Source organism: Puntigrus tetrazona, chromosome 2 (assembly GCF_018831695.1).
Source record: "Puntigrus tetrazona isolate hp1 chromosome 2, ASM1883169v1, whole genome shotgun sequence".
Classification (NCBI taxonomy): domain Eukaryota; kingdom Metazoa; phylum Chordata; class Actinopteri; order Cypriniformes; family Cyprinidae; genus Puntigrus; species Puntigrus tetrazona.
Genome location: NC_056700.1, coordinates 9,675,855 through 9,702,209, shown reverse-complemented (window position 1 = coordinate 9,702,209; position 26,355 = coordinate 9,675,855). Strand labels below are relative to the sequence as shown.

Below are 26,355 nucleotides of genomic sequence, written 5' to 3'. Positions count from 1 at the left end.
CTCAAATATGACGTAAGGGCAGCTAGCTGCTAATGCTAACTGTCGCGGTGTGCCGGAGAGATGGCGGCACTTCTTCAGCAGGCGCTGGAGAGAGCCGAGATCAACAAACTACCGAAAGCAATCCAGAACAAGCTCGAGAAAGTTCTGTCAGAGCAGCAGACGGAGGTAGACTCTCTGAAATCCCAGCACGAGCGATATAAAGCAGACTGCGGTGAGTAAGGCGGGCCGGAGAGTCATTCAACAGCTGTGTGTTTTAACATACTAGTGTGCTTTCTCACTAGACAGCATCTATAGGCATCACAAATGCATGTGTGCTGATTCGTGACCTTAAAGAAGAAGGCGTCTGGTAAATTGTTTTGTAAAAGCTTGTTTGTTCCGCACAGATGAGCTACCAGGTTGTGCCTTCTGCAAAATTCGTGGTATAAGATCATTCAGGGATGTAGTGGCAAACCAAAGAAAGTGTTCGTGTTTGTCTGTTTTGTCATATTTTATCCTTGGACCTTATAAAGTGATGAGTTATATATATATATATATATATATATATATATATATATATATATATAAGCACCTTCCTTGTTAACATGTAAATCATCATTAATGCATTATTAGTTACAATAATAGTTACAATTTCTCTCCAAATCTTAATCAAATCATAAATGCATTTTCATGAATTTTCAAAGGAACTGTCAGTATAAATTGTTCCAATAAAATGTTACTTTTTTTTTTTTTTTTTTTTTAATAAACAGAGCAACAGTACTTTAATCTTGAAAAGAAGCTAGCTGAGAGTCAGGAGCAGTTCTTGTCCCAAAGTAAAGAGCATCACAGTATTAAGGAAGAAAACAGCCGTCTTGGTAAGTTCTGTCCGTAATTTCTTTTTTTTTAATATGATGGTTGTATTGATGCGGCATTGCTGTATAATGTAAGTGATTGTTCTTCCTTAAAGCCGAGGAACTTAAGAAGCTAAAAGAGATAGAGGAAGAACAGGGGGACGCAAGAGGTAACTTCGAGTCTCTCACCTGTCATGCTTCATATGTACCTTCAAAATCGAGCAGTTAAAATGATGAAAATATCCCAATGTTTTTGCATTTCAGAGTAAGCCAACAAGAGCCAAATATGAAATCGAGGCAGAAAACAGAGAGCTCTCACGGATGCTTGAGAAACGATCTCAAGAAGTGGAAAACCTCAGCGGTATGTGTTTTTATGTCACTGGCGTTTACATGAAGGATTGCACTTGCCATTGACTTTGGAGTTTAATGGCATTAACCAAATATGATTGATTGTATTACATACTTAACATTTTAAGCACTTTTGGGTCACCAAAATAAGTCCAAATTGATTAGAATTTTTACAATTCTTAGTACCTTAGAAAAACTGCTTTGAATTTGTTTTTGTATTAAAAAATTAATTACTTATATACTCTATTCAGTAGTTTGGGTCAGTAAGTGGTTTTTTTTTTTTTTGTAGCTTTTTGTAAGTCTTTTTTTTCAGATTATTTAGATTTATTTTTTTTAAATATTCTTGAAACACAAATACTTATTTTACAAAAAATTGATAGTTTTCTATAGGGTTATATTTTATAATTTATAAATGTAATGTTTTTTTTTAGTAATGATTGCTTCAGTTATCAGTCACAGGATCCTTCAGAAATCATTCTTATAATTTCTTTCCAGGATTCACTGATGAATGGAACGTTTAGAAGAACAGCATTTTTTTTAAATTATTTAATATCAAATAAACTTGGTTTAAATATTAGTCAATACAATTAAAACAGTGGAGTGTAGCCAATAGGTATTTGTAAGTTAATATTAGTTAAAGTCAAGCAAACAGCTATTCAGAAACTGAACTGATATGCTCATATGTACAGCTGAGCAGTTACTTAATTCTAAACTATCAATGCTTTTGTCATCCATAATTGCTAGAATGTATGTTATCTTCATTATACAGAGGAACTTAAACGTCTCAATGACAAACTTGTGGAGACCAACACAATCAAGATGGAGCTCCAGCTTAAATTAGATGAACTTCAGTCATCAGAGGTTTCCATTCAGGTGAATATTGACTCCCATTTAGCTGTCATTCTGTCTCTACAGTGAAATAATCTGAGCGTTGAGTCCATGCTTTGATTTGGGTTTTTCTCATCAGTATCGTGAGAAGCGAATGGAACAAGAAAAGGAGCTCCTTCAGAACCAGAACACATGGCTGAATTCAGAGCTGAAGAGTAAGACAGACGAGCTGTACACGATATCCAGAGACAAGGGCAAAGAGATCCTGGAGCTCAAGTGCTTATTAGAGAGCAAGAAGGAGGAGGTGTGAGGAATTTTTGAGATGCATATTTATCAGTTGAGCTATATTCCTCTTAGAACTCTTATTTGCAACGGCCTTACATGTTGTATGTCATAATCAGGTATCTAGACTTCAGGACCAAGTGAACACGGTCAAGAATAACAATGACAACATGCAGAAGAGTACTGAAGATATGATGAACAAGCTGAAAGAGGTTTGATATCACTTTCCTCTTATTTAGTTTAACATTTCACATGAAAGAGAATTTAAATGAAGGTGGCATTGTTTGTCTTCTGTTTATAGGCTAAAGACCAGCGGGCCTCCATGGAGGAAAAGTATCGCAATGAGCTGAATGCTAACCTTAAACTCTGTAATTTGTACAAGGTCAGTTAAAGTCGACATTGTGTTGTGCAGGGCCCAGTGTTAAAATGATTTTACTAATACTACACATTATGTGTTGACAGAATGCAGCAGCAGACTCTGAAGCTAAGAACGCTGAATTGAACAGAGCAGTTGAAGAGCTCAACAAACTGTTGAAGGAGGCAGTGGAAGGTTCGAAAATTAAAACTTTTTTTGGTTTGTTTTTATTTTATTTTATTTCATTTCTGTAGCCTAGACATTAGAGAATGGCACTATCAGTGTCATGGGTTCAATTGCTAGGGACTTGAGTGAACTGTTTGTAATTGTATTTATATATCTGTTCATTTCTATTTCATTCAATATTATCCAATTCTGCACAAATTTCTAATTAATCCTTTTTTTCTCATTTTAAAAAATAGTTAAGATGCTAAAAGGTTGATATTCTGTTTCTTATCCACAGCCAGTAAAGGTACAGAGAAGAAGCTGTCAGAGCTGCAGAATGTGAGGGAGAGAGCAGAGTCTGATCTACATGAAAAGGTTGGGCATCTAGAGAAGGAGCTGGAGAACGCCAATACACGGCTTGTAGACTTTAAGCGGAGAGGTAACGAGCACTTTGTCTTTGTTTTGGGCTGAAGAATCTTTTCATTACATTTCATGCCATCTCATTGTGCAAGACTTTTTTTTTTTTTTTTTTTTTTTTTTTTTTTTTGATTATTGTACTTCAACAGGCGTTCCAGCTCTCACAGAAGAGGAGCTGACAAACCTCTCTCCAACTGCAGCTGCAGTGGCCAAGATTGTTAAGCCAGGCATGAAGCTAATGGAGGTATAAAAGATGATTATCACAAACTAGCAAATTTTGTGTGTTCATTATAAGTAACGTTTCTACATTTGCTTCCAGCTATATAATGCCTTTGTGGAGGCGCAAGACCAACTGCATCTGGAGAAGCTGGAGAACAAGCGTGTGCACAAGGTCCTGGATGAGATTGTTTTGGAGGTGGAGACCAAAGCTCCCATCTTGAAACGCCAGAGGGAAGAATATGAAAACATGCAAAAGTCCATGAGCAGCCTTTGTGCCAAGCTGGAGCAAGCTATGAAGGTTTATGCATATTTGAAGTAGATGGAAGAGGAGAAAAAAACATGGTGATTTGCTGTGACATTAATCTGTATCTTTTCTCTTGCGTATCAGGAGGTCCATCGGCTGCAGAAGGAGACGGATGAAGCCAATAAGAGAGCTTTAGGGCTGGAGAGAGATAAGCAGAGATCAGAAAGACAGTTAACAGACATGTCTGAACAGGTAAGCCACGAATATGACAAAAATCTTAATTGTCAGTTATTTCTTTGAAATTATAATTGCGATTTTTTTTTTTTTTTTTTTTTTTTTTTTTTTTTTTTTTTTTATTACGATCATCACAGTTTATATTGAATAATTTTTATACCGTTTCTTGAAGCAACCATGTCATATTTTTTGATCAAAATAAACTAAACGCAACAGAAAATTGTATCACTTTTCTACGGTATCAAGTCTCAGATGTGAGCTACGCATTGAAGTGGTTTCTTCTTTATATAATAAATAAAAATATTCAAGGTATTATAATTCTATACTTAAACTAAAATTAAAACCCTTAAGAAAAGAACTTATCTTAAGCAGAATTACATGGATTTTGAATGATTATTTGCTGCTTTGAATGATTACATAATTGTCATCCATTATTGTAAATGCAATTAATTGTGCAGCCCTAGTTGCAATAAACATTTAGATGTAACACTTGGGGGTTTGCAATATGTATCTACAATAATATTGGAATTGTTGTTGTGAATCGTTTCATATAGCCTATTACAATTCATCATGCAATAATTCAATATATGGAAGCAAAAATGTTGTTTCTGTTTCTACATGACAATATCACACAATCAAGTGTGCTGTTTTCTTAAATGTCAGTATGATTAAAAATGTGTGAATATTGTGATTTTATGTTTTAGTCACAATATTGTTTAATATCCCCTATTAACACCTAGTCTTAACTTAAGAAAGCACTGTAATTCTTATGACAATCTACATATTTCCCCTTTTTTTTTTTCATGAATCAGGTACGCGTGCTGTTGGTGGAGGTGGAGGAAGCACGTGGTAATCAGGTGGTGCGTGAGGACGTGAGCTCAGCTGTGAGTAGCAGCTCTGAGGTCCAGGGCTCACGGCAGGTGGCTTTCCGCAGCGTCCAAGAACTTCAGCAGCAGAACCAGAACCTGCTGGCCCAGATCAGAGATCTGGAAGAGCAGAGAGAGAGGGACCAGAACCAGGCTAAGACTGCCAGGTACTGACCATCTACTTTACGTTAGTGCTGATCTTAGAGAGGGTCTTCTATCACATACTTCAGTAAAGTACAAAATCAGTAAAAACAACAACAAAAACAGGATCTGCTCTCTCAGGCAAACAGAGTTGGAGCAGAGTCTAGAGAAGGTTCAGAAGGAGCTGGAACAGATCAAGGAACAGCTAAACCATCAGAAACAGCTGGCTGACTCTGCCACCCGTCAACGAGACATGTACCGTATCCTGTTGCAGACAGCCGGAGTTGAGCTTCCACCACATGGTAAAAAATTTATTCTTTAGACGAAACGGGCTCTCTTTTTATGGCTTTTAACTAGTGCTGTCAAACTATTTAATTGGTTTTATATTAATATATATAACAATGAATACACATAAATATTCAAAATGTATCCTGTGTGTAAATATATACAGTGTATATATAGTAGCTCAGTTTCCTGTGGTTGTGTTCAGGTTCAGAGGCTGGGTCTCAATCCACCACTCCCAGCAGGCCAGGAGCTATGGCCACCAGATCAACACCTCTGAGGGCTGCAGCTGCAGAATCTGTCCAGGCAATTCAGGCTAAAGCAGCTCTTAAACAGGTTAGACATATTGACTTGCTTTGGTTCTCTTTTAAAAGCTTAAGCTAAAGTCTTTCTGTAGCTGTCCAGTGTGTTGCGATTGGCCAAATACCTCAAGCATGTGATGGAAATATTGCGTGATGCTATGTTCCAGCACTATGACACAAAAACAATAAAATCCATTACAAATGAGGCTGATTATAATGATTTAGTACTTTTTTTTTTTTTTTTTTTTTTTTTTTTTTTATGCATTGCATTGCATTGTACCTTAAAGGGTGTGAGTAGCAAGCAGGAATTGTCTCACTTTATAGCCTCTTTGCACAGCCGGCATAGGCTGCTCTGCAGGTTCAGGAATCCGTTTGTCGTAAATGTGATAAACTTATTATAATATTTGGGTTAAACTGTTCTGAAACCGTGTTGTAAATGCTGTTTAATCACTGATTTCTAGTTGTGTCCTCTTTTGGAAGCAGCATCCCCAGAACATGTTGCAGCAGTTAGAAGCAAAGTTAGAATAATAGCTCCGCCTTCTTTGCGTAAAGATTTGGGTGGTGTTATGAAAACAAACCCACTTTTGTGATATAGAGAAGTGGGGGGGGGTGTTTAAACAAGCCATTTTAGGATGGTGTGTACAAGTCAGAAAATCTCTGGATTTGAAGCCTTAGTGGGTTTAGGAATCTTATTTATGCTTGTAATACTTAAAAGAGAAAGGTAAACTTGTTAATGTAATTACTATAAGAAGAACATGACCTTGTACCGGACCATGAGCTTAAAATAAAATAATTTCAATTCAAAACCTGTATGCTTTTGTTGAATGGAAAAGAGGAGCATAAACATTGTGCTCGATTAATCTTTTTGTGTTCTGTGGAAGTAATCCTTACAGGTTTAGAATGACAAATTCAACTAAAATATTACTACTTTCATTTTTGGGTGAAATGCTCCTTTCTTATTTCAACGTTCAGTATTAAGCATTAAACTGAATGTTTTCTTCTCACAGCTTAATGATTCGTTTACAACATATAAAAAGGAGAAGGCAGAAAACGACAAGCTTCTGAATGAACAGATTGAGAGGCTCCGTGGCCAAGTGTCTGATCTGCTCTCACAGAAGGCTAAACTTTCATCACAGCTGGAGTTTGCCTTCAAACGGTAAGCACAATTTGCCTGAAATATCAATATTACAATCGAAACCTAAGTTGCATTTTGAGGTTTTAACCTCAGTTTATTTTGAGCAAAACAAGCTAAAGCCACAGCTATAAGTGTACACTTTGTTGTAGGCTGTTGCTGTCATGTGTGTTTTCTTTCTTTTTTTGCCAACATTTCAAACACACAACATATGTGCGTTGGCTTTCCGTAATTCTAAATAGAATTCTAATTAACTTCTGAAATGGAGAATCAACATAGTCCTGATTTTCTTGTGTATATAAGGTTACACAACAATAAAAAACACTGCGTCGTCATTGTATGTAAAGGAGGCGTGTTCTAAACAACTTATGTTTGACCAATTGGAGCTCAAACATGTGCAGCTTTTTCACAGCATTTGCTTCAGCAAAATATAATATCCATTGAAGTTGACTTAATTAAACTAAAATGGTCCATGGCAGGTATGAGATGCTTCAGGAGAATGTGAATGCCTTTCGACGAGAGACTGAAGCACTCCGTGAGAAGAATCAGAAGATGACTGCCACTCATCAGAGACACGAGCAAATCATTCACACAATGACTCAAGATCTAAGGGAAGCCAATGAGAAACTAGCCATGGCCGAGGTATGAAGAAAGTACAATGAATTAAATATTATTCAGATTATCAGGTATTCAGATTCATTGATATAGCTTTTTCCTTTCTCTGCAGTTGCGTGTTGAGAACATTCGTAAGGAAAAAGACATTTTGAAGCAGGTGGAGAACAGACTGACCCAGGAGAAAGAGTCCATCCTGACTGAGCAGCGCGGCCAGAGCCTCCTGCTTACCAACCTCAAGTCAATTCAGGTACAGTTTGCCTACGTATCCCAAACAACTTTGTCAGAGCACTCTTCTCTTTGGGCTTTTTTTTTCTCTTAACTTCCTCATTATGTTACAGCTTACCATGGAGCGCTCTGAGACTGAGACCAAACAGCGCTACAACAACCAGATTCAACGTTTGGAGAAAGAGATCATTCAGATTAAGAAGAAACTAGAGCAGGAAGTGGAACAGAGACATGCACTGGAACGCAACCAAGATGTAAGCTTGTAAAATCCACTTCCTTTTTAGTAGGGATGAGTTACAATGGTCCACTAGTTGGTAAAACTCATTTCTCTCATTTCTGTCGACTAGGTTCAGCTGCTGCAGGCTAAGAAGCAGTTGGAGACACAGTCAACACTACATCAGAAGACTAAAGAGCTGCTAAGAACTGCTGAACAGCAGGTTACCTCTATGAGACAACAACTGAACAACAACGAAAACCAGAGCACAGCGCCTAAACAGCCTGTTAGGACGTTACCCAGAGGTACACCCAGAGATTGAAATTTGAAATAGAGCGTCATTGTCAGTCGCTGCGTAACTCAAGGTCATGTTATGTGCAGTTTCAGCTCCTGGTGTTCCTCAACAAGAAGTGGATGAGCTCCGAGCACGTCTACAGCAGGCCGAAGAACAAAACTCTGACCTGAAGGAGCGTTTGAAGAACACCACCACCAACCTAGAGCAGTACAGATCAGTGGTGCTCAGCTTGGAGGAGTCTGTGAACAAAGAGAAGCAGGTATTAATGTACTTCAGCCTGTTCAGTTGTTTGTAATGCAAGTTATAAGTCACTGCAGTACAAAAAAAAAATTGTCTTGTGTTTCACTTACAGTTGGCTGAGCAGGCACGCACCTCCACTGACACCCAGCTGAAGTCAGCACGGGAGTTGAACCAGCAGCTGGAAGCTCGGCTGGTAGAGGCAGAAAAGGAAAAGCTGGAGCTCCAGGAGGAGAAGATGAAAGCTGTGGAGAGCGTTGAAGAACGGGTATGGAACTCACGGATGGCACTTCCATTCTTTTTGTAGTTAGTCTGAATAGGAAAGTTCTGAAGATTGAAATCAATTGTGTAGGTGAAGGAACTGAAAACGAGCATGACCAACATGCAGACAGAGTTACAGGATGCCCTCCAGAGAGCTGCTGAAGCGGTGACTCAGGAACAGAGAGCGACACAAGATAGCAAATTACAGGTGGGCGTGATACTTCTGGATCAGGTCAACTAAATTGCTTTTCCACACAACAACTGATTTTTCTGTCTTATTTCGGGTTTCAGGCTAAGCTGGCTGCAGAGGCTCAGAATAAATATGAGCGAGAGCTCATGCTGCATGCTGCTGATGTGGAAGCCTTACAGGCTGCCAAGAAACAGGGACAGCAGTCAGTACAGACCACGAGGCAGCTTGAAGAGAAAGCTCAGAAAGCTGCATCTGAGCTGCGTCAGGGCCGCGTTGACTGGGAACAGCAAGAAAAGAGGCTAAAGGTAAAATCTTGTGGTTGGCAAATTAGAACCAGCTGATGCATACATATGTTAGAGAGTCTTAGAGATCATCATAAATTTAATGTCAGTTTTGGTTTCCATTTACTTTTTTTTTGTCTATACAAGTTGGAACCGAGACTGCAGAGTTAGTGACATTCTTCAAAATGTCTTTTTGGTTGTTCAACAGAACTAAAAGTCATACAGGTTTAGAATGACTTCACCCAAAAAAAAAAAAAAAAATCCTGTTATCACTTATTGGACTATGCCTTTCACCTAATAGTCTTTGTTGAGCTATTACTTGACTGAGACACTTTTTCTCCACAGGAAGAACTTTCTAAAGAGCAAAAGAGAGCTGAGGAGCTCCAGAAGCAGAACACCATGCTCCATGAGCAGATGGAGAACCTGAGCAGCAAGATAACCGCCTCCACCCAACAGCAGACCACTAGAGAGAGCTGTCTGAACATCTCTTTGAACGAGGAAGGCAAATCTCATGAACAGATCCTGGACATTCTCAGGTAAAACCCTCAACAGCGCAACCCTTTCAGTGAATGACATGCTGTTAAAATGCCTTACAATAGTAAATAAGAAAGGTCTAACAGTCATGTTGCCTTTCTTTCTGAAAAGGTTTGTACGGCGGGAGAAGGAGATAGCAGAGACCCGGCTGGAAGTGGCTGAGGTTGAGACCCTACGCTATAAACAGCGCATGGATTACCTTGAGGGAGAATTGAAGGAACTGCAGGACAGCCTGAATGCAGAGAGAGAAAAACTACAGGTCCTAAGAGTTTTCAGACAGTTTTTTGCTGCATATTCTATTGAGTGGCAAAAATGGATAGCTCTGTCAAAATTCATGCCAATGCTATTTTTTTTATTTTTATTCAAAGATTTTGTTGCTACTGCATATTTAGGTTTTATAAAGAGAAAGTATTTAACATCAGGGTGTTAAACGTTCATTGATTTTCAAAAATTGGTTAACATCTCAAATATACAGGTTGCAACGAAGACTTTGGCACAGCAGGAAGACATGATGAAACGGGTGGAGAGTATGAGTGCTCTAACTGAGACCAACAAGATGTTGAAGAATGAGAAGAACAGACTGGAGCATGAACTGCAACAGACTCAAGCAAAGGTAAGATTTGAAGAGCACACGGTGTGCATCAACCATTATACATCATCAGATCAAACATTTTGTGATGCATAGATTGTATATTTGCTTCAGACATGGATTTCTTCAGATTTAAGAGACTGAGATTTTTATGATGTTGTAGGTGCGCAAACTGGAAACTGACATCAAGCCCCTGCAGGACTCCAATGCTGAGCTGAGTGAGAAGAGTGGCATGTTACAGGCTGAGAAGAGACTCCTCGAGGAGGACGTCAAGCGCTTGAAGACTCGAACACAGGTTTTTAAAATCTCACTGCTCACCTGTAAATTTTTGTACCTTGAATGTAATATGTAGAATCTTATATTAATTTTATCTTAAGATCAGTTTAATTCAGGCAGTTGTCTAGTTGTCAGTGTCTAATGCATTGGTTTAACTGGTCATGCAGCAACTGCTTAGTCAGCAGAAGGACAGCGATCAGGAGGAAACTAAGAAGCTTCATTCTGAGAGGGAGGCCCATATCAAACGCATCCAGCAGCTCATAGAGGACACGGGCAAACTCAAGAATGAGTTGGCCAGGTCAGTGTGCAGCTAGTTTGAATCATGTAACATTTTAAAATGTGAGATTTTCTTGTTTGGTTTTAAGAGAACAAGCTTCATTCCCTGCCTACCAAACAACAGGAGCCAAGCTTCAATCACCACAGCTCAGAGTCAGGTGCAGAACCTGCAGGATAGCCTTGGGAAGGTCACCACTGAAAGGGACAATCTGAAGAAGGAGCTGGAGGTAAAGACCATGGACATCCAGGAAAAACTCAAAACCATCACACAAGTCAAGAAGATTGGCCGTCGCTACAAAACCCAGTACGAAGAGCTCAAAGAACAGCATGATAAGGTACACAGCAACATATGGGGGTTCTCCTTTTTGTATTTTTTTATTTTTTATTATTTTAGTTTTTCTCAGTTTAACTAATGAAAAGGTATTGAATGAGTTTGTCTCATCTCGCTGACAGATGGTGGCAGAGGCTGCTTCTAAGCCAGCACAGGAGCAGGAAGACCGTCAGGCCTCAGTGCAGGAGATTCAAAACCTGAAGAACTCACTGAGTCAGACACAGAACAGAACCTCAGAACTGGAAACTCAGCTGGACAACATTCAGAAGGTACATTATGGATTCGTGTGCTGCTCTGACAAACAAGGCTATCCTCAATCCCTTCTTGCATAAGTGCCCAGAAAATAAAAAAAAATGGGAATCCCTCAACTGGATCAAATAGGATTTGCTATGCATTCATGCTTTAAAAATGCATGAACTCAGGTTCACACAGGTTATACTTACTGTAAGTTTTGACTTCATTAGATGTGACGCATTCAAAACCGTTAAGATCAACCATGAATAAACTTTTCGGGTACTTGTGAAAGCTTAAACGTGCTTGTGGGATACACAAGAACAAAGCTTAGTTTGAGCTTCTATTTACCATATTTGATCTATGCTATGGTGGTCGTTTTTAAACATTTATATGTGAATAAATGGCTAAATTTAATCTTTAATTTTTGGGTGAACTAATCCTTTGAGTCTGCGTTAGAATAAAGGTTTTAAAATATTAAAACAGTTAATGCTTCCTCACAATGATTGCTTTTACAGAGCCACAGTTGTATAATCCCTCAAAGCACTGGGACGTCCGGTTTTGTGCTGTAAAAGTACACAGCACACAGTGAAAAACATTGCCGTTGTAGGCTTCTCTCTGGTTTGGCCCATGTTATATAACTGTAATAAAAGTGTTTAATCCAGGAAGTGAGAGAGTAATGGAGTGTTGTTTTTTCATTTATTATTGAGACAGTGAGGTGTGAAGTTAGTTTGATGGAGTGAGACAAATGTTATGTTGGGCTTTACTGGGCTTTTTTGGAAAAGAGTTTAAGAGTTTTGTTTTTTTGGTTTTTTTCCCTGGTCCTCCTTCATGGTTGCTTATGAAGTGTTTGTTGACTTCATAAAAGTGATGAACTAATGCAACGTGATTGTCGGCAGTGCATTCAAAACACATGTGGTGATGTTTGGGTGTGCAGACGGTGCAGGAGCGTGAAGCTGAAGTGAAGAGCCTGCAGGAGCAGCTCGCACAGGTGCAGCCGGAGCTCAGCCGTCTGAGAACAGAGCTACAGGAGAAGAATAACCTGGAGGAGCAGCTCCGCCAGCAGATCGCTGATAAAGAGGAGAAGACCAAGAAAGCCTTCATGGGTGCCAAGCAGAAGATCAACCAGCTCAACAGTTAGTAAACAAGAACATGTGACAAGCACATTTTGCTCAAAAAAAGTATTCCTGTAGCTATAGTATACCTGTAAAAGTAAGGTTAAACTCATGTTACATGGACTATTTTATGTCCTTGCTGCTTTTCTGGGCCTTGAACATGTTAATTCTGTTGCTGTCTATTCAGGGTCAGAAAGCTCTGGGATTTCAAAAAAAAAAAAAAAGTTGCATTTTAATTAATTTCCTTTTTTTATATATAAATGGAGTGGTTTATGTTCCATATATGTTAGAGTACTTCTAAAAAATAAAAACGGTCATATTTACAATATTTCGTTTGTGTGATAAAGGCTCCTCCTTGCAAAACAGCATATGCAAAATTTTGCCCTGTAAAGTGCTCTTTAGGATGCAAATATCTTTCCGCTTAATGCCACATACCGCTTTCTAGCAAGTAGCAAATCTTGGTTTTGAGGCTATTGGTTTTTAGCTACATCCCTTTATCCAATTTGTTTTAGGTGCGAAGGAGCAGTTAGCGAAAAGAAAACGAGGAGCTGAAGCAGCAGAGAGAGGAGTTGGAGGTGAGGATGAGTGCGCTCAAGTCCCAGTATGAAGGTCGGTTGAGCCGACAGGAGAGAGAGCTGAGGGAGCTCCGTGAGCAACAGGAGAGACACGGAGATCAGAAAGATGAAGCTCAGGAGCCAGGCCAGAGCAAGGTACAGCACCACAAATGCCCTCTGTACACATTTATACAGAAATACTATGCGTTATGTATGTAGAAACTTATGTATGAGTACTATATGACTTTATTCAAATTCATGGGATTTGCTGTTATGCTTTAAATATATATCTCCTAGCCCTACGTGACGAGGCTTTATTTGTTTTTAAGTATTTAAGTAAATGAATGCTCATCAAGTACTTTTGATCTTTTCTAGGTTCAGGAGGCACAGAGGTCATCAGATGCTCGCCAGATCACTCTCAAACCCACACCTGCTGCCGACAGAGGAAGGTAATGCTTTACATCCACCTGATTTTGAACTGCTTAAGACAGCTGTGCATCTTTTTATACTAGCCGTGTCAAATGTTGTCTGTATATTCCATCTGCTAACAGTGCCAGCACATCTGAGCCACCCACAGCTAACATCAAGCCCACGCCAGTTGCTGCCGCCCCCAGCAAGCCTTCACCAATCGCAGGGAGCAAGTCCACCCCTAGGGCAAGCATCCGGCCAATGATTACACCCGCTCCCGTGACTACGCCCACACCCACAGCCACCGTCATGCCCACAACACAGGTGGAAACGCAGGAAGGTATGGGCGGAGTTTAAGCTTTGCCATCCGATAGGATCTATTTTAGTACACAAGTTGTACATTGGCATTGGTTTGTTCCACCAGCTCTCCAGTCCACAGAGGGTCCCGTGGAGCACGTGACGGTCTTCGGCAGCACCAGCGGCACAGTGCGCTCCACCAGCCCTAACATACAGACCACACAGCCAATCCTCAGTCTGCAGCAGAGCCAAGCCACCGCCTTCGTCCAGCCCACTCAGCAGCAGACCAGTCAGGAACCAGCAACCACTATGATGGAGGCAGTTCATAGCTCACAGATGGAGAGGCCGTCCACTTCCACTGCTGTGTTTGGTACAGGTGTGAAGAAATCATAACTATTTACACTCACACCTGTCCTTGGTCTTACTTGATTTATATAAATCGATAGAATAAATATTTAATCAAGTTGATTTTTGACTTAGGTCAGCAATAACTAGCCAAGTGGATGATAAAAGTATTTTAGAAGAAAATGGTAACTGTGATATTAAAGACACCTATGGGATATTTTTCATTGGCCCCTCCCTCCCTGCAGTAATATGAGGTATAACATGTTGTTCTTCTGTCAGTGTCAGCAACAGCAGGCTCATCTTTGCCTAAGCGAGTGCGAGAGGAAGAGCAGGAGAGCTCCACCGAGGTGACGGACACCACACAGGATGACCCCACACACCCACCCATCACTAAGAAGCTCCGCATCATAAGAAGAGTGGGCCTGGAGGTGAGCAGTGTACGTACATGTGCTCCTGTCATCTTGTGGGAGTGGCTTTTTATTTTTAAGAAATTTTGACTGTGAAGAGTTACATTTAAATATATATATCCACAGTTTATTCTTAGTGTAGTTTTAATATGGAAACATTAAAAAAACAGAACTTTGGAATAAGACTATCAAAATGCACATTTGTTTCAGAGAGTTGTAAGAACTTTTTAAAACAAATTATACATTCTGAAACTTAGGTTAGATTTCTCAAATACTTACAATACATTTATAAAATATATTTCATGTATTAACACAAATAGCCTCTTCTTTGTATCTTACACATACACTTTTAACAGAATGTAAATGTGTGAATATAAATATGCATGCACAAAACAGTATAAACAACCAAATGATGTTACTGATATAATCAATAAACTAAACAAATGAACTGCAATCCTTAGGATTGTAGAGTTAATTATCAAAAACCAAATATTCTAAATTTGAAAAATATTTTGTTCGAAAACATTGCATGTTTGTTTTTGTTGGACAATTAATGTGGGTTTTAAATTAATTAAATGCTGGTTATTCTCTAACAGTTAGACTGTTTTCTTAAATATTGAGAAATATAGAGTTAAGAGCAAATATTGTTGAATGAACATGAACTTTTGAAAAAAGAAAAGATAATACATTTTGCATTCACTCATTGAGAAGTTACAGTGATCAGATACAATGTGGTTTGTTGAACTTTACACAAAATTGTCATTGACTGCAGTTCTAGAATGCTTTGAAAGGGAAAAGGAATCGTTTCATTTGTTTGTAAATCGGATACACTGATAGCACTAATTTTCCAGCTTTTACAAACTCAATGCATGTACAATGTCTGTTGTAGATGCTGCACTTGAGGTGCAGGAAACATTCACGGTGGTTATAACATTGGCTGTTAAAAAAAGACTGTTATACATCATCCCACTCTTTTTGCAGGATGCTTCTGGCACTGAGGAGAGTAACGATGCTATGGGTGACTCTACAGGAGAAGTCCAGCAGCCTCCTGATGCCAGTGAGGTACCACGACTTTATCCCTTATCCCTACAGCCACTTATCCCGACAGTGAACAACCAGTGAGCTGATCTTGTCTGTTCATCTCTCACAGGAAGCGTATCCCGTGTTAGGAGAGGGAGATGAAGAATCTTTGTCTCAGTCTGTCCCGATGGATCAGGTGAGCGAGTCCCAACCCTCAGAGTCTCAAATTAGCGGACAGGACTCATCCGAGGAGTACAAGCATGATGTCATAGTCATCGAGACCGATAGCGGCACGGAGGAGGAAGAGGAGGAGCAGGAGGAGCCTGGACAGGTCGGTCTGTTTCTCTCAGAAGTGGAAAGTATGTAATTTCTAGCATATTTACCTCCCTCCTTTCTGCAGTACGAAGACGATGATGCAGAAGATGATGATGATGACGAAGATGGTGAAGGAGGGATGGCGGAAGCAGCGGAGGAGAGTAATGAAGGCAGCGGGAGTGCAGATGCCAATGAGGCCTACGAGGGAGACGAGGCAGAGGTGACCCCTACTTTTCTAGCAAGCTGCTTTTGTAACGAAAGCCATTTGGTTACCAGAGAACAAGTTGCTCTATTGTCTCTGCGAACATTGTCAAGTTAAGATTTGAGTTAGTTTGAGTTAAGTTTCTGTGAGCTGATTGTGATCCTTTGGCTGTTGACCTTTTTTCTGGGTGTTTTGATGTGATTTTTGTTGTTGCTGGCAGGGCGATGGAGCGGCCGATCCAGGCATTGACAATGAAGAGAGTCAAGAAGCATCTGATTCCATCCAGAAGCAAGCAGACTCTCAGAGTGGTATAAAAAAACATACGATTGTATGCTAATGCTGCAATACACTGCCAATCCAAAATAAATAAATAAGTCTGGGGTCACTATGACTTGTTTTTGATTTGAAAAATAGGTTTTATAATGTTTTTGAAAGTCTCAGCAAGGCTGCATTAATTGGTTCAAAATCAGTTTGCAAAAGGCTGTTTTAATATGTTACTTAAGTCTCCATTGCTGAAGAAACATTTCTGATTATTAATGTTGAAAATGCAGCTAGTATATCCTCCTCTTTAAGGCTACATCCACTGGGGTCAGACCTTCAGACTGCGTTGAAAATATTTGTTATCAGGCTGGTTTTAAAGGGGTTTTAGCTGCTTAGCTGGTCAGACTGGGAGACCTGTTAAAAAAAAAACCCAAACAAGCTTAAACCGGTTACTTTTATCAGACTAGACAACCAGCTGATTTTACTAAATTAGCTACTTTTTAGCTGTTTCTATTTGTATAAGCTGTTTTTTAACATTCTAGCTTTAAAAATGTTTAAACTAAAACTGTTCATTTCATGTAAAAAAATAAATAAAGATAAAATCCTATTGGCACAAATATTTGAATAGTACTGTATACTCCAACACAGTTTCCCTGTTCAGTTCGCCCAGACCTCAGGGACAAAAAGAGGTTAAACACTGATGTCTGGACTATGAAAGTGTGCATTATGGCACCTTTGCTGTTGGAATAAGTGACAAATCTATGAATAATGAATCTGAATAAGTTTCTTGCATGTTCACAGGTGAAGCTAGTGTCAGCACCCTGGAGGCCTTCCCCGCTGAGCCTGTGAGAGAGCAACAGCCAGTCCCCAGCACCACCACCACCTCCTCCTCCTCCTCCTCCTCCACCACCCTGGGCCCACGTCTTCCCCATTCCCCACGGAGACCACATCACACCCCACCCCCACGCCTCAACATCCACCCCGTCCCTGAGCTCGGACCCCCTATCATGCAGGTATGTGGACCACGTCGAATTCTGAGTGTTTCTACATAAATACTTCCATTTCTGTGTAACACATACTTTTCTGGACAGAGGCAGTCAGGACAGAGCAGACGACCCTCGATGAGCCGTGCACCGCAGCTCACGCCTGGAATCGGAAGCATGGTGAGGGAACTAGTTTTTTGCTTAACCGATACAAACGTGCTGCATTTTTAGTGCTTCATTTCTGACGAGAGTACCGTGGTTCCTTCAGCAACACTTCTTTGACGACGACGACAGAATGGTCCCCAGCACTCCCACCCTCGTCGTACCACACCGTACAGATGGCTTCGCAGAGGCCATTCAGTGAGTCACAGCAGCTTTTAATCTTTTATAGCATGAAGGGATACATCATTAAAGACCTTGATTATTGATGCATCCCTCCATCTCAGTTCCCCTCAGGTGGCCGGAGTTCCTCGCTTCCGTTTCGGTCCTCCTGAGGATATGATGCCCCAGGCCAGCTCCTCTCACTCTGACTTGAGCCATCTGGCCACACACGGAGGCGAGTACAAGCACGACTCCGTAATGCCGCTTTCACATTGATACCGAATGACCTTGATTAATTCATGGCGACCTAGAGCCATTTATGTCCTTTATATGCAAGCATTAGTTTCTTTGGCAACACTGGTCAATATTTTTACAGTATTTATTACTATATAATTTATCATTTAGTAATGAGCTGCTTTTAAAGTTTTGAAATTAATTAAAAAAAAAAAAATCTCACTAAGGCTACATTTTTTTTGATAAAAAATTGTTTAAAACCACTCTAAAAACAAAAACTATCCCTATTCATGTTGGGGCTTTTTTAAGTAGCATAAGCATTGTCAAAAAGATGGAAATGGGAAAAAATGAGTATGCAAAATTAAATAATCTGTACATTTTCACAATATATTAAATTGGTGAATTTTGCATTTTAGATGGTCAGTTCAGCTTTCATAAAATTCAGAATTTCCAACTTTTCTTTTATTGAGAATTAATTGAATAAATTGTAATATTTTCTTAAGTCTTATAATTACTATGAATAAACATAGCATAATTCCTGACAGTGTTCCTGAATTTTTTCAGGATTGGGCATGTATGAAAGTCCTCTGTTCCTGCCCACTCATGATGAAGAGTCTGGAGGCAGGAGTGTCCCCACCACTCCTCTACAAGTGGCTGCTCCAGGTGACCAGCTGCAGGACGTCTGGTCGAGTTTGCTTGGTTCTTGATTCTTTTAGTCAAATCTAACTCTTTATTTGTGTCGACAGTGACCGTTTTCACTGAAAGCCACCCCTCTGATGTGTCAGAGACAGCCTCTCAGTCGGTTCCCATGGTCAGCACGTCCACCGCCGGTCTGACCGCACCAGGAGAAGCTGTCCCAGGAGACGATGGAGATGACGTCTTTGTGGGGGAGGCTGAGAGTGAAGGGTGAGGGCTTGTGACAGTTTCATGCTTGACTTCAGAGCGGTTTGGTTTTGTCAGCGGGTCTGTAGTGATTGCGTGGTGTGTGTGTGTGTGTGTGTGTGTGTGCAGGACGAGCAGTGAAGCATGTCTGGAGGGACAACCGGAGCTGGAATCCACGCAGCCGACCGATGATGCCAGTCTGCCCTCCACTAGTCAAGAGCCCACGTCCAGCTCCGCAGGTGCACACCGCTCATAGACTTACCACTTTGATTTGTTTCCTTTTTTAAAAATAGGTTTTATAGGTTTAAAATGGGTTTAAAAATGACATTTGACCCAATTTGGTCTAAATTGAAATTCATTTTCTTATTTTATTGGGGTATAAAGTCTAAAATGAATGAATAAAAGAATGTTTAGTTCATATTTTTGAAGCAATTTTTCCCAAAGTATATAAAACCTCAGTATTGATAATTGGAATTTTTTTTTTTTTTTATACACACACACCCCAAACTTTTAAATAGTCTATATTGTGACAAAATGTCTATCTTGAATAAAGACCTTTTTTAGCTTTTTTTTTTAGCTTTTTTTTTTTTTTTTTTTTTTTTTTTTTAATTTGTCAAAGAATCCTAAAAAAAATCCCTAGATCCCAAAAAATATTAAACTGTAAAATTGTTGCCAAAATTGATAAATCAGTATGATTTCTGTAGGGTCATGAGACACTGAAGACTGGTGTAATGGATGCAAAAAAAGTTCAGTTTTTCTTCACAGGAATGAATTATATTTCAAAACTATATCTAAGCAGAAAAATGTTATTTTAATTTCAGTTATATTTTACAAAATTAAAGGGCTGTATAGGTATATGAAGCATTTAGGCACTTTAAAAACTATTTAAAATAAAATTATTCTAATTTTACATTTGAGTTTTTAGATTTTATCATAAAACTAATTTTGTAATGCATTTTAACTTTTTTTTTTATATACACATACTAACATAATACAAAGAGTACTTGATCTTTATCATTGACACTTTTTTTTTTTTCTCTTCCTCTTTTTAGACACGAGCAGCAGCACAGGTCAGGCCAAACCCGCAAGCCGGCTCTTTCCTCAGCACCAGCCGCCCCGGAGGAACCAGATCATCAGGAGAGGTCTGGAGCACATTTCTCACTCCTCGGTTTCTACATCCATCCATTCATAATCTCATTAGTCCCACATACTCTCACGAAAAGCAACAAAACAGACTGGATTTTAAAACTTTTCCGTTTTTATTAAAGCAAAGATAACTTGAGGTGCATACAGAAGCTTTTCGTCGCTCAGTTTGTGCTTGATTGCGTTTTGGGGGTCTGCTTTATAGAAACTGTTCAGGAATTTGGATGTCTATAAAGACCTTTTGATGAAATTTGATTTGGTCTGTCTGGGTCTTGTCCTGTAGGTGGTGTTTTCTCTCGCGGAGGTCGGGGTCGAGGACTCAACAGAGGCACTCCTATCTAAATCCATCCACCTTCACAGCGTCTGCCCAGCAGAAACACCGATCACGACTCTTCAAAGAACCCAGAATCAACCTACTGCTCATTTACTTTCTTTAATGTTTCGTTCCAATGTGCTTTAAAACGTGGCTTAGATATGTTTTATATTTTGTGAGTATTCATGCTGACGCTACGTTCGACGATTTTTGCTAATAAATGGAGAATCTTTCTCGCCATGCAGCTGCTGGTGCCGTTTGATTCACGCTGCTCTTTCAGGCACAGTTGAGCCACTTGCCGATGTCGTTCTGCTGGGACGAGTGGCTGGCAGGGGCCGTCAAAGCGGGCAGATCACCGCTAACCTTCACGTTTAGGACTTTAGCTGTAAATCAGAGATTGCTTTAAATGTGATTCACATCGGTGACATTTTTAGATTTGGATCTTCTCGTTTAATTACACGTGTAGTGTAGCAAGATAAAATGTCACTCACGCCAAGAGAGAACAAAGTAATCGAAGCCCTCCGACTTCCTGGGGTTGGGCATGGACAAGGCTGATGTCACAGGGGCCGGGAAGCCCTTCATTTTGAGGTTGATGTTGATCTCCCCTGACAACTGGATCGCTGTCAAATTAGAATGAAATGAAATAACTTTTGTATCTTTTAATCTCTTTTTGTTGCAGCGTTGAAATGAACTAAAATGAATACTATTCATGTTTTCCATTTGAAATAAAGCTGGAATAAAATACAAATATTAGAAATGTTGCTTTGCTAATTAAATGCGATACAATGTTGAAGTATTAAAATTACTAAAGTAAGTTATAGTAAATATTCAAACTAAAAAAAATAAATATTAATGAATTATTTAAGCATTCATTATTAATTATTACATTTATTTTTAAATGGAGATCTATACTTTATCTGAATAAATGAGCTTTCCATTGATGAACTGTTTGTTAGGATAGGACAATATTTGGATGAGACGCAACTATATGAAAATCTGAAGGTCCAAAAACGTTACGAATCAAAAACTACATTTTGATATTTTTGGTAGGACATCTACGAAATATTTTCATGAAATGATCTAAATAGCCTAATGATTTTTGGCATAAAAGAAAAATATATCATTTATAAAATTGTATTATCGGTTACAGCTACAAATATATTTGTGCTACATAAGACTGGGTTTGTGGTTCAGGGTCACGTTTAAATAATACTGAAATTATATAACTGCAATGCATTATAAGAGATTTCTTAAAGTACTCCAATATAGTATTGAAAAATTCAGATTACCTGCTTGTTTGCCATTTTTTGGAACTTTGTCTGGGTTTTTGGATCTCTTTCCGCTGCAAGTTGGCGCACTTCCGGCAGGAAAAGTCAATTTCTGAACTGTGCCTCCTGATTAGAAAACACAAATTATGGTGAATTTTCTCATTTTGGCAACCTCTAATTATTCAAACCAAATGTAGGACACTGAGAGCTCCACCTTTCTTGAAGAAGTACACAGACTCGGGTCTCTTTCTGGTGGCTGGGACTGGCAAAGCAGCGGTGATCTCACCGGTGAGCCCACCGAAGTCCTGGGACACAGATCTGGGATACCCGGCTTCCACAACACCATTCTCCAAACTCCAGTAGTTGTTGCCCTTAGTGAGAGAAAACCAACAGTTCAGTGTATTTTTAAGGGCTGCGAACACGTGACAGTTTTCCGTGCTCTTCAGTACCTTGATGATGATGGTCTTGCCCTGGCAGTTGCAGCGTGTGAAGGCCGTGTCGACGGGAGACGGGACGCCCAGCTCCTCGGTGATTCTACGAGCAGGGCCAGCTCTTTTAGTTTTGGGGTTCAGCACCCAAAAAAAGTGACCTGAGAGAGATAGCACTTTTCTTAATTGGTGATGTTGGTGGTGATGTACATTTGCACTATATGCACAGAAGCTGTACCTCTGAAAACCATGATGGAGTTGTTGGGGAGGACTGCCATTCCATCGATGGCAGGGCCACTGCACAGATTAGGGTTCGAGTCGGCATCTTAAAAAAAAACCCAAATATATCTAGTTTACTCTTTTGGTCAAAAGTTTAAATAATAATCAAGATAACATTTTTGAAAGAAGTCACTTGATCAACCTTGTATTTTTTTGAGACATTAAAACAGAGATATTAAATTTGAAGATTTAAAAGTCTTCAGCGTCACGTGATCCTTCAGAAATCATTAATATGCTGATTGGATCAAAAATTATTTTCTCTTATCAGTGCCATTTTTAGGAAGCAGTTATTTTGTGGTACACTGCTATTTTAAGGAATGATTAAAATGATTTATGATTATTATTTATTGCTAAACTGATCAAGTGACCGTTTTATAAAGTTAAAAAACATTTGGTCTGATTATTATTATAGATTTAACTTTCTATTTGTAATGTTAATAAATGTTTCAGTTTTCACAAATTTAAGCAGTAAAAACATTTTATTCATATTAAAAACACTGATTGAAGCCAATATTAATAATTAAGCACCAGTAATAAATAATAATTGTGCACCACCTCGTGTAAATCTACCTTTGCCGTCACATGAATACATTGCATTTTAACATTTAGAATTAAAGGTTGATATATATTGTAACGTATCACAATATTGCTGTATTTTTAACCCAGTAAATGCATGCTGTGTAAAAGATTTCTGTGTATGTAAATAAATCAATTAAACAGTTGTATTTAGCATGAAAGGTTGTCATCCAGATGGTCTTGAAGGTCTATACCTGGTGCTGCAGGGCTGCTGGCTGCCATGGCCTGAGCGATGTCTGCCAGAGAGCTGGGTCTGTCTCCTTGTCCGCTGACCGAGAGGGACACCTGCACAGGGATGGCCAGGGGACCGTCAGAGGAAGGTCCCGCTGCAGGAGCAGGGCCGGAGCCTGGCAGAGGGCCCCCGGACGGGTTGAATCCGATGCCTGCGAGAGCATATATGTCGTTTGGTTTGATTTTGATTATCAGCTCACATCTAACTTTCTGTTATATTATAAACAAGTTCCTTCTTTTTAAGCTGTTACCGGATATATCAGAGGGTGTCAGAGGAGAAAAGACGTCCTGGGGCGGAGGGCCACCAGCAGGAAGTGATGTGGCATCAGAGGGAGCCATAAAGTTATTCATTCTGCTACTAAAAAAAAAAAATATATATATATATATATATATATATATATATATATATATATATATATATATATATATATATATATATATATAATAATTTTTTTTTTTTTTAATACTTCAAAGGTGACAGTAACAGCATTTATAATGTTGACAATTATTTCTATTTCAAATAAATGCTGTCCAGTTCATCTAATATTTTAGCTAATCTTAACATCTTATTTCTCTTTAAAACTCTTTTAAACATTGATAATAGTAAGAGATATTTAATAAGCACTAAAGCTGAAAATTAAGCTTTTCCATCAAAGGAATGAATTACGTTTAGACACTAAGTTGTTTTAAATAGCAGTGGTTTTCAACGCTATTATTGCTTTACGGTACATTTCATTAAACAAATGCAGCCTTGATAGGCATAAGGGACTTTACATATAATCTACCATAAATGTAAGTCTGTAAATGTGAAATGACTGTAGCTTACCATCTCTCATGAGATCTGGGTTTTGCTGTGCTGCGAGACATGCCGCCATACACTCCTCAGTATAATCTAAAACAACACAGCAAATACACACTCACTCACTGTCATGCACTTTTGGAGGGACTCAAAACTATTTGGTCCCTATATATATATAAATTAATATTGTTGTGTGTGTATATATATATCCAAAAAGGCTTCTCAAACAGGTAAAACAGCTAAGACGTTCAAACCATACAAAAATAGACATGAAATATGTATTATGTATATGAATATGTATTAACATAGGCTACTACCTGTTGGTGTGTTAGGTTTTGAGCTTCTTGCAGCTTGCAGTTGGGAGAAAACATCTGAGGAAGACAAGAATTATTACGACATTACAGCAATAAAAACTTAGATTGTACAGCCTATACATCTTTCGTAATATTTATTGCGTTGTTGAGAGTTGTGACGGACCGCGCCGCGTCTCACCGCACTGCGCGCTGTAGTCCGGGCAGCAGGAGCCGTGCAGAGCGCAGTCTGAGTCACACTGGCACTGCCTCCCGCGCCGGAACGCCTCGCCACAGCGACCCCTGCAGGAGCCACCTGCCAATGACACGCGGCGGACGGTTTCATACGTGCTTTTCTAAAGCCTCGAAATTAACAACATGGTCAAACTTAAGCGCAAAATAAATACGTTCAATAAATAAGAAAAAAATCACGTTCATTTATACGTCTTGACTCATTGTGTTGCTTTGCTTTACGTTTTGCCCTCATAATTAAAACTACTTCTGATCAACAAAATAATACAAAATAGAAATAATAAAATAAAATAATATAATAAAGGAAGTAAAAAAAGTTGTTATTTTTAAATAAAATGTAGGCGTAAAAAATAAATAATATCATGAGGCTTAAAAATTAAAAAGTGCGTTTTAGAAATTATATTTAAAAATAAGGCATAAAATGTAAATACACAAAGAAACTGTTTGCAGTAATACACTGCAGTGACTGTAAAAGTTTGGACCCACTTTAAAAATATTTGCTTTTGTTTGAATAAATAACATGGAATAATTATGTTTATAAAAACACATGCAATTGTTATAGTAATTTTAAAAAATAAAATAAAACATTAATTAGACTAGGTAGTTGAGCAGATGCATTAATAAGTATTTAACATTTTACTATATATATATATATATATATATATATATATATATATATATATATATATATATATATATATATATATTTTTTTTTTTTTTTTATTAGCATAAATTCATAGTTTAATTTTTTTTTATCATTTTATTTATTTTATTTTCATATCATTTTACTTTGGTTCTAAATTCATAGTTTAATTTTTTTATCATTTTATTTATTTTATTTTCATATCATTTTACTTTGGTTCTAATTCAAAAATATATTTTAAAATGAATTACAATTGATTACAATGGTGTAATTACAATATTTTTGATCGCTACATGTATCAATAGTTTGGATTATTTTTAAATAACATGGAATAATTATGTTTATAAAAACACATGCAATTGTTATAGTAATTTTAAAAAATAAAATAAAACATATTAATTAGACTAGGTAGTTGAGCAGATGCATTAATAAGTATTTAACATTTTACTATATATATATATATATATATATATATATATATATATATATATATATATTTTTTTTTTTTTTTATTAGCATAAATTCATAGTTTAATTTTTTTTTATCATTTTATTTATTTTATTTTCATATCATTTTACTTTGGTTCTAATAATGAATTACAATTGATTACAATGGTGTAATTACAATATTTTTGATCGCTACATGTATCAATAGTTTGGATTATTTTGATTTTATTAAATTACAAAAAATGAAATATATCTTTAAATCATTTCATAAATTCATACTTTGGATTAATTTACTGTTATTTTACTATATTTCTAAAATAAAAATAAAAAAACTTTTTGGTCCTTACATAGTTTAATTATTTTCATTATTTCACTATTATTCAAATTTCAAAAACAAGTAGATTAGTAATACAGCAGAAGGGTCATTGGGAGATGAGGGTCTCACCGACAGTGCAGACACCGTCAAAATCCTTGCAGCACTCGCCGTGGACGAAACAACTGTAGTCACAGCTACAGACCTGTCCCCGGGTGAACGGCTCGCCACATCTCCCCAAACAGCTGCCTGCAAACACCAACACGGGCTGAATCCAACCGAAAGCCCACCAGAACCGAGACGGAAAGACCCAGAACTGACCCGACTCACCTTGAGCAGCGCAAAGCGGCAGAAGGACACAGGCCAGCGCCAGGAGAAACGAAACCAGAGCAGATCCAGTCATGATAACCCTCAACAGAGCAGCCCGGGTTGATAAAAACACCTGTATGTCTGAAAAATAGATCACAAAACGCCGAAGTTAGTCTGTCGCCGTCAAAGTCGACCGCTCGCGGAGAGGGACTTACCAAAGAGAAGCTTCTTTCTCCACTCACCTTGTTCTGTCCTTGAGCGCTTTGTCTCTTTTATACCGTATGGCAGCTGGATTTCTCCTGTTGGCTAGAAACTTTAATTAACCACCACAGCCCAATTAAAGCATGATGATGTAAAGACTAACCTCCTACACACACACACACACACACACACACACACACACACACACTAGACAACAGCGGCAACGAGTCCACAATGTTGACAGAGGTGTCAGTGACCTCTGTTAAAATGTCCTTGGATCTCAATGTTCCACAATTGCTTGATTTGTTTTTATTATGGCTATT

At 38.5% G+C, this 26,355-nt stretch overlaps 2 protein-coding genes across 3 annotated transcripts; one reads left to right on the top strand and one right to left on the bottom strand.

Moving 5' to 3' along the window:
- The first annotated feature begins 2 nt into the window (after positions 1 to 2).
- Positions 3 to 20,237, top strand: tpra (translocated promoter region a, nuclear basket protein). The gene is given in 52 exon segments (XM_043261085.1): positions 3 to 211; positions 747 to 851; positions 944 to 997; positions 1,090 to 1,188; positions 1,945 to 2,048; positions 2,143 to 2,307; positions 2,405 to 2,497; positions 2,587 to 2,667; positions 2,748 to 2,835; positions 3,104 to 3,244; positions 3,372 to 3,466; positions 3,542 to 3,739; positions 3,830 to 3,937; positions 4,732 to 4,952; positions 5,068 to 5,228; positions 5,417 to 5,544; positions 6,518 to 6,666; positions 7,122 to 7,284; positions 7,370 to 7,504; positions 7,596 to 7,736; positions 7,830 to 8,001; positions 8,078 to 8,250; positions 8,344 to 8,496; positions 8,581 to 8,697; positions 8,781 to 8,984; positions 9,306 to 9,496; positions 9,606 to 9,753; positions 9,970 to 10,107; positions 10,247 to 10,378; positions 10,527 to 10,657; positions 10,760 to 10,970; positions 11,089 to 11,235; positions 12,135 to 12,333; positions 12,825 to 12,844; positions 12,846 to 13,022; positions 13,242 to 13,315; positions 13,418 to 13,614; positions 13,699 to 13,947; positions 14,196 to 14,344; positions 15,305 to 15,385; positions 15,474 to 15,674; positions 15,744 to 15,878; positions 16,081 to 16,168; positions 16,923 to 17,134; positions 17,213 to 17,284; positions 17,373 to 17,464; positions 17,551 to 17,660; positions 18,224 to 18,322; positions 18,406 to 18,565; positions 18,671 to 18,780; positions 19,594 to 19,683; positions 19,968 to 20,237. Coding segments are annotated over 52 exon segments (7,071 nt in total). The 5' UTR covers positions 3 to 60; the 3' UTR covers positions 20,027 to 20,237.
- Positions 20,238 to 20,240: 3 nt separating this feature from the next.
- Positions 20,241 to 25,955, bottom strand: prg4a (proteoglycan 4a). 2 transcript variants are annotated; one of them, XM_043261023.1, is made up of 13 exons: positions 25,853 to 25,955; positions 25,655 to 25,771; positions 24,056 to 24,184; positions 23,896 to 23,949; positions 23,602 to 23,671; positions 23,031 to 23,134; positions 22,743 to 22,931; positions 21,932 to 22,018; positions 21,715 to 21,854; positions 21,480 to 21,636; positions 21,287 to 21,391; positions 20,489 to 20,617; positions 20,241 to 20,380 (listed from the first exon to the last, which is right to left on the bottom strand). In XM_043261023.1, the coding sequence occupies exons 1-13, from the start codon at positions 25,923 to 25,925 to the stop codon at positions 20,274 to 20,276; spliced, it is 1,461 nt and encodes a 486-aa protein (XP_043116958.1). In that variant the 5' UTR covers positions 25,926 to 25,955; the 3' UTR covers positions 20,241 to 20,273. The 2 variants fall into 2 exon arrangements, with proteins under 2 accessions (XP_043116958.1, XP_043116969.1); XM_043261034.1 differs by having other exon boundaries at positions 24,071 to 24,184.
- Between the last annotated feature and the right edge of the window lie 400 nt (positions 25,956 to 26,355).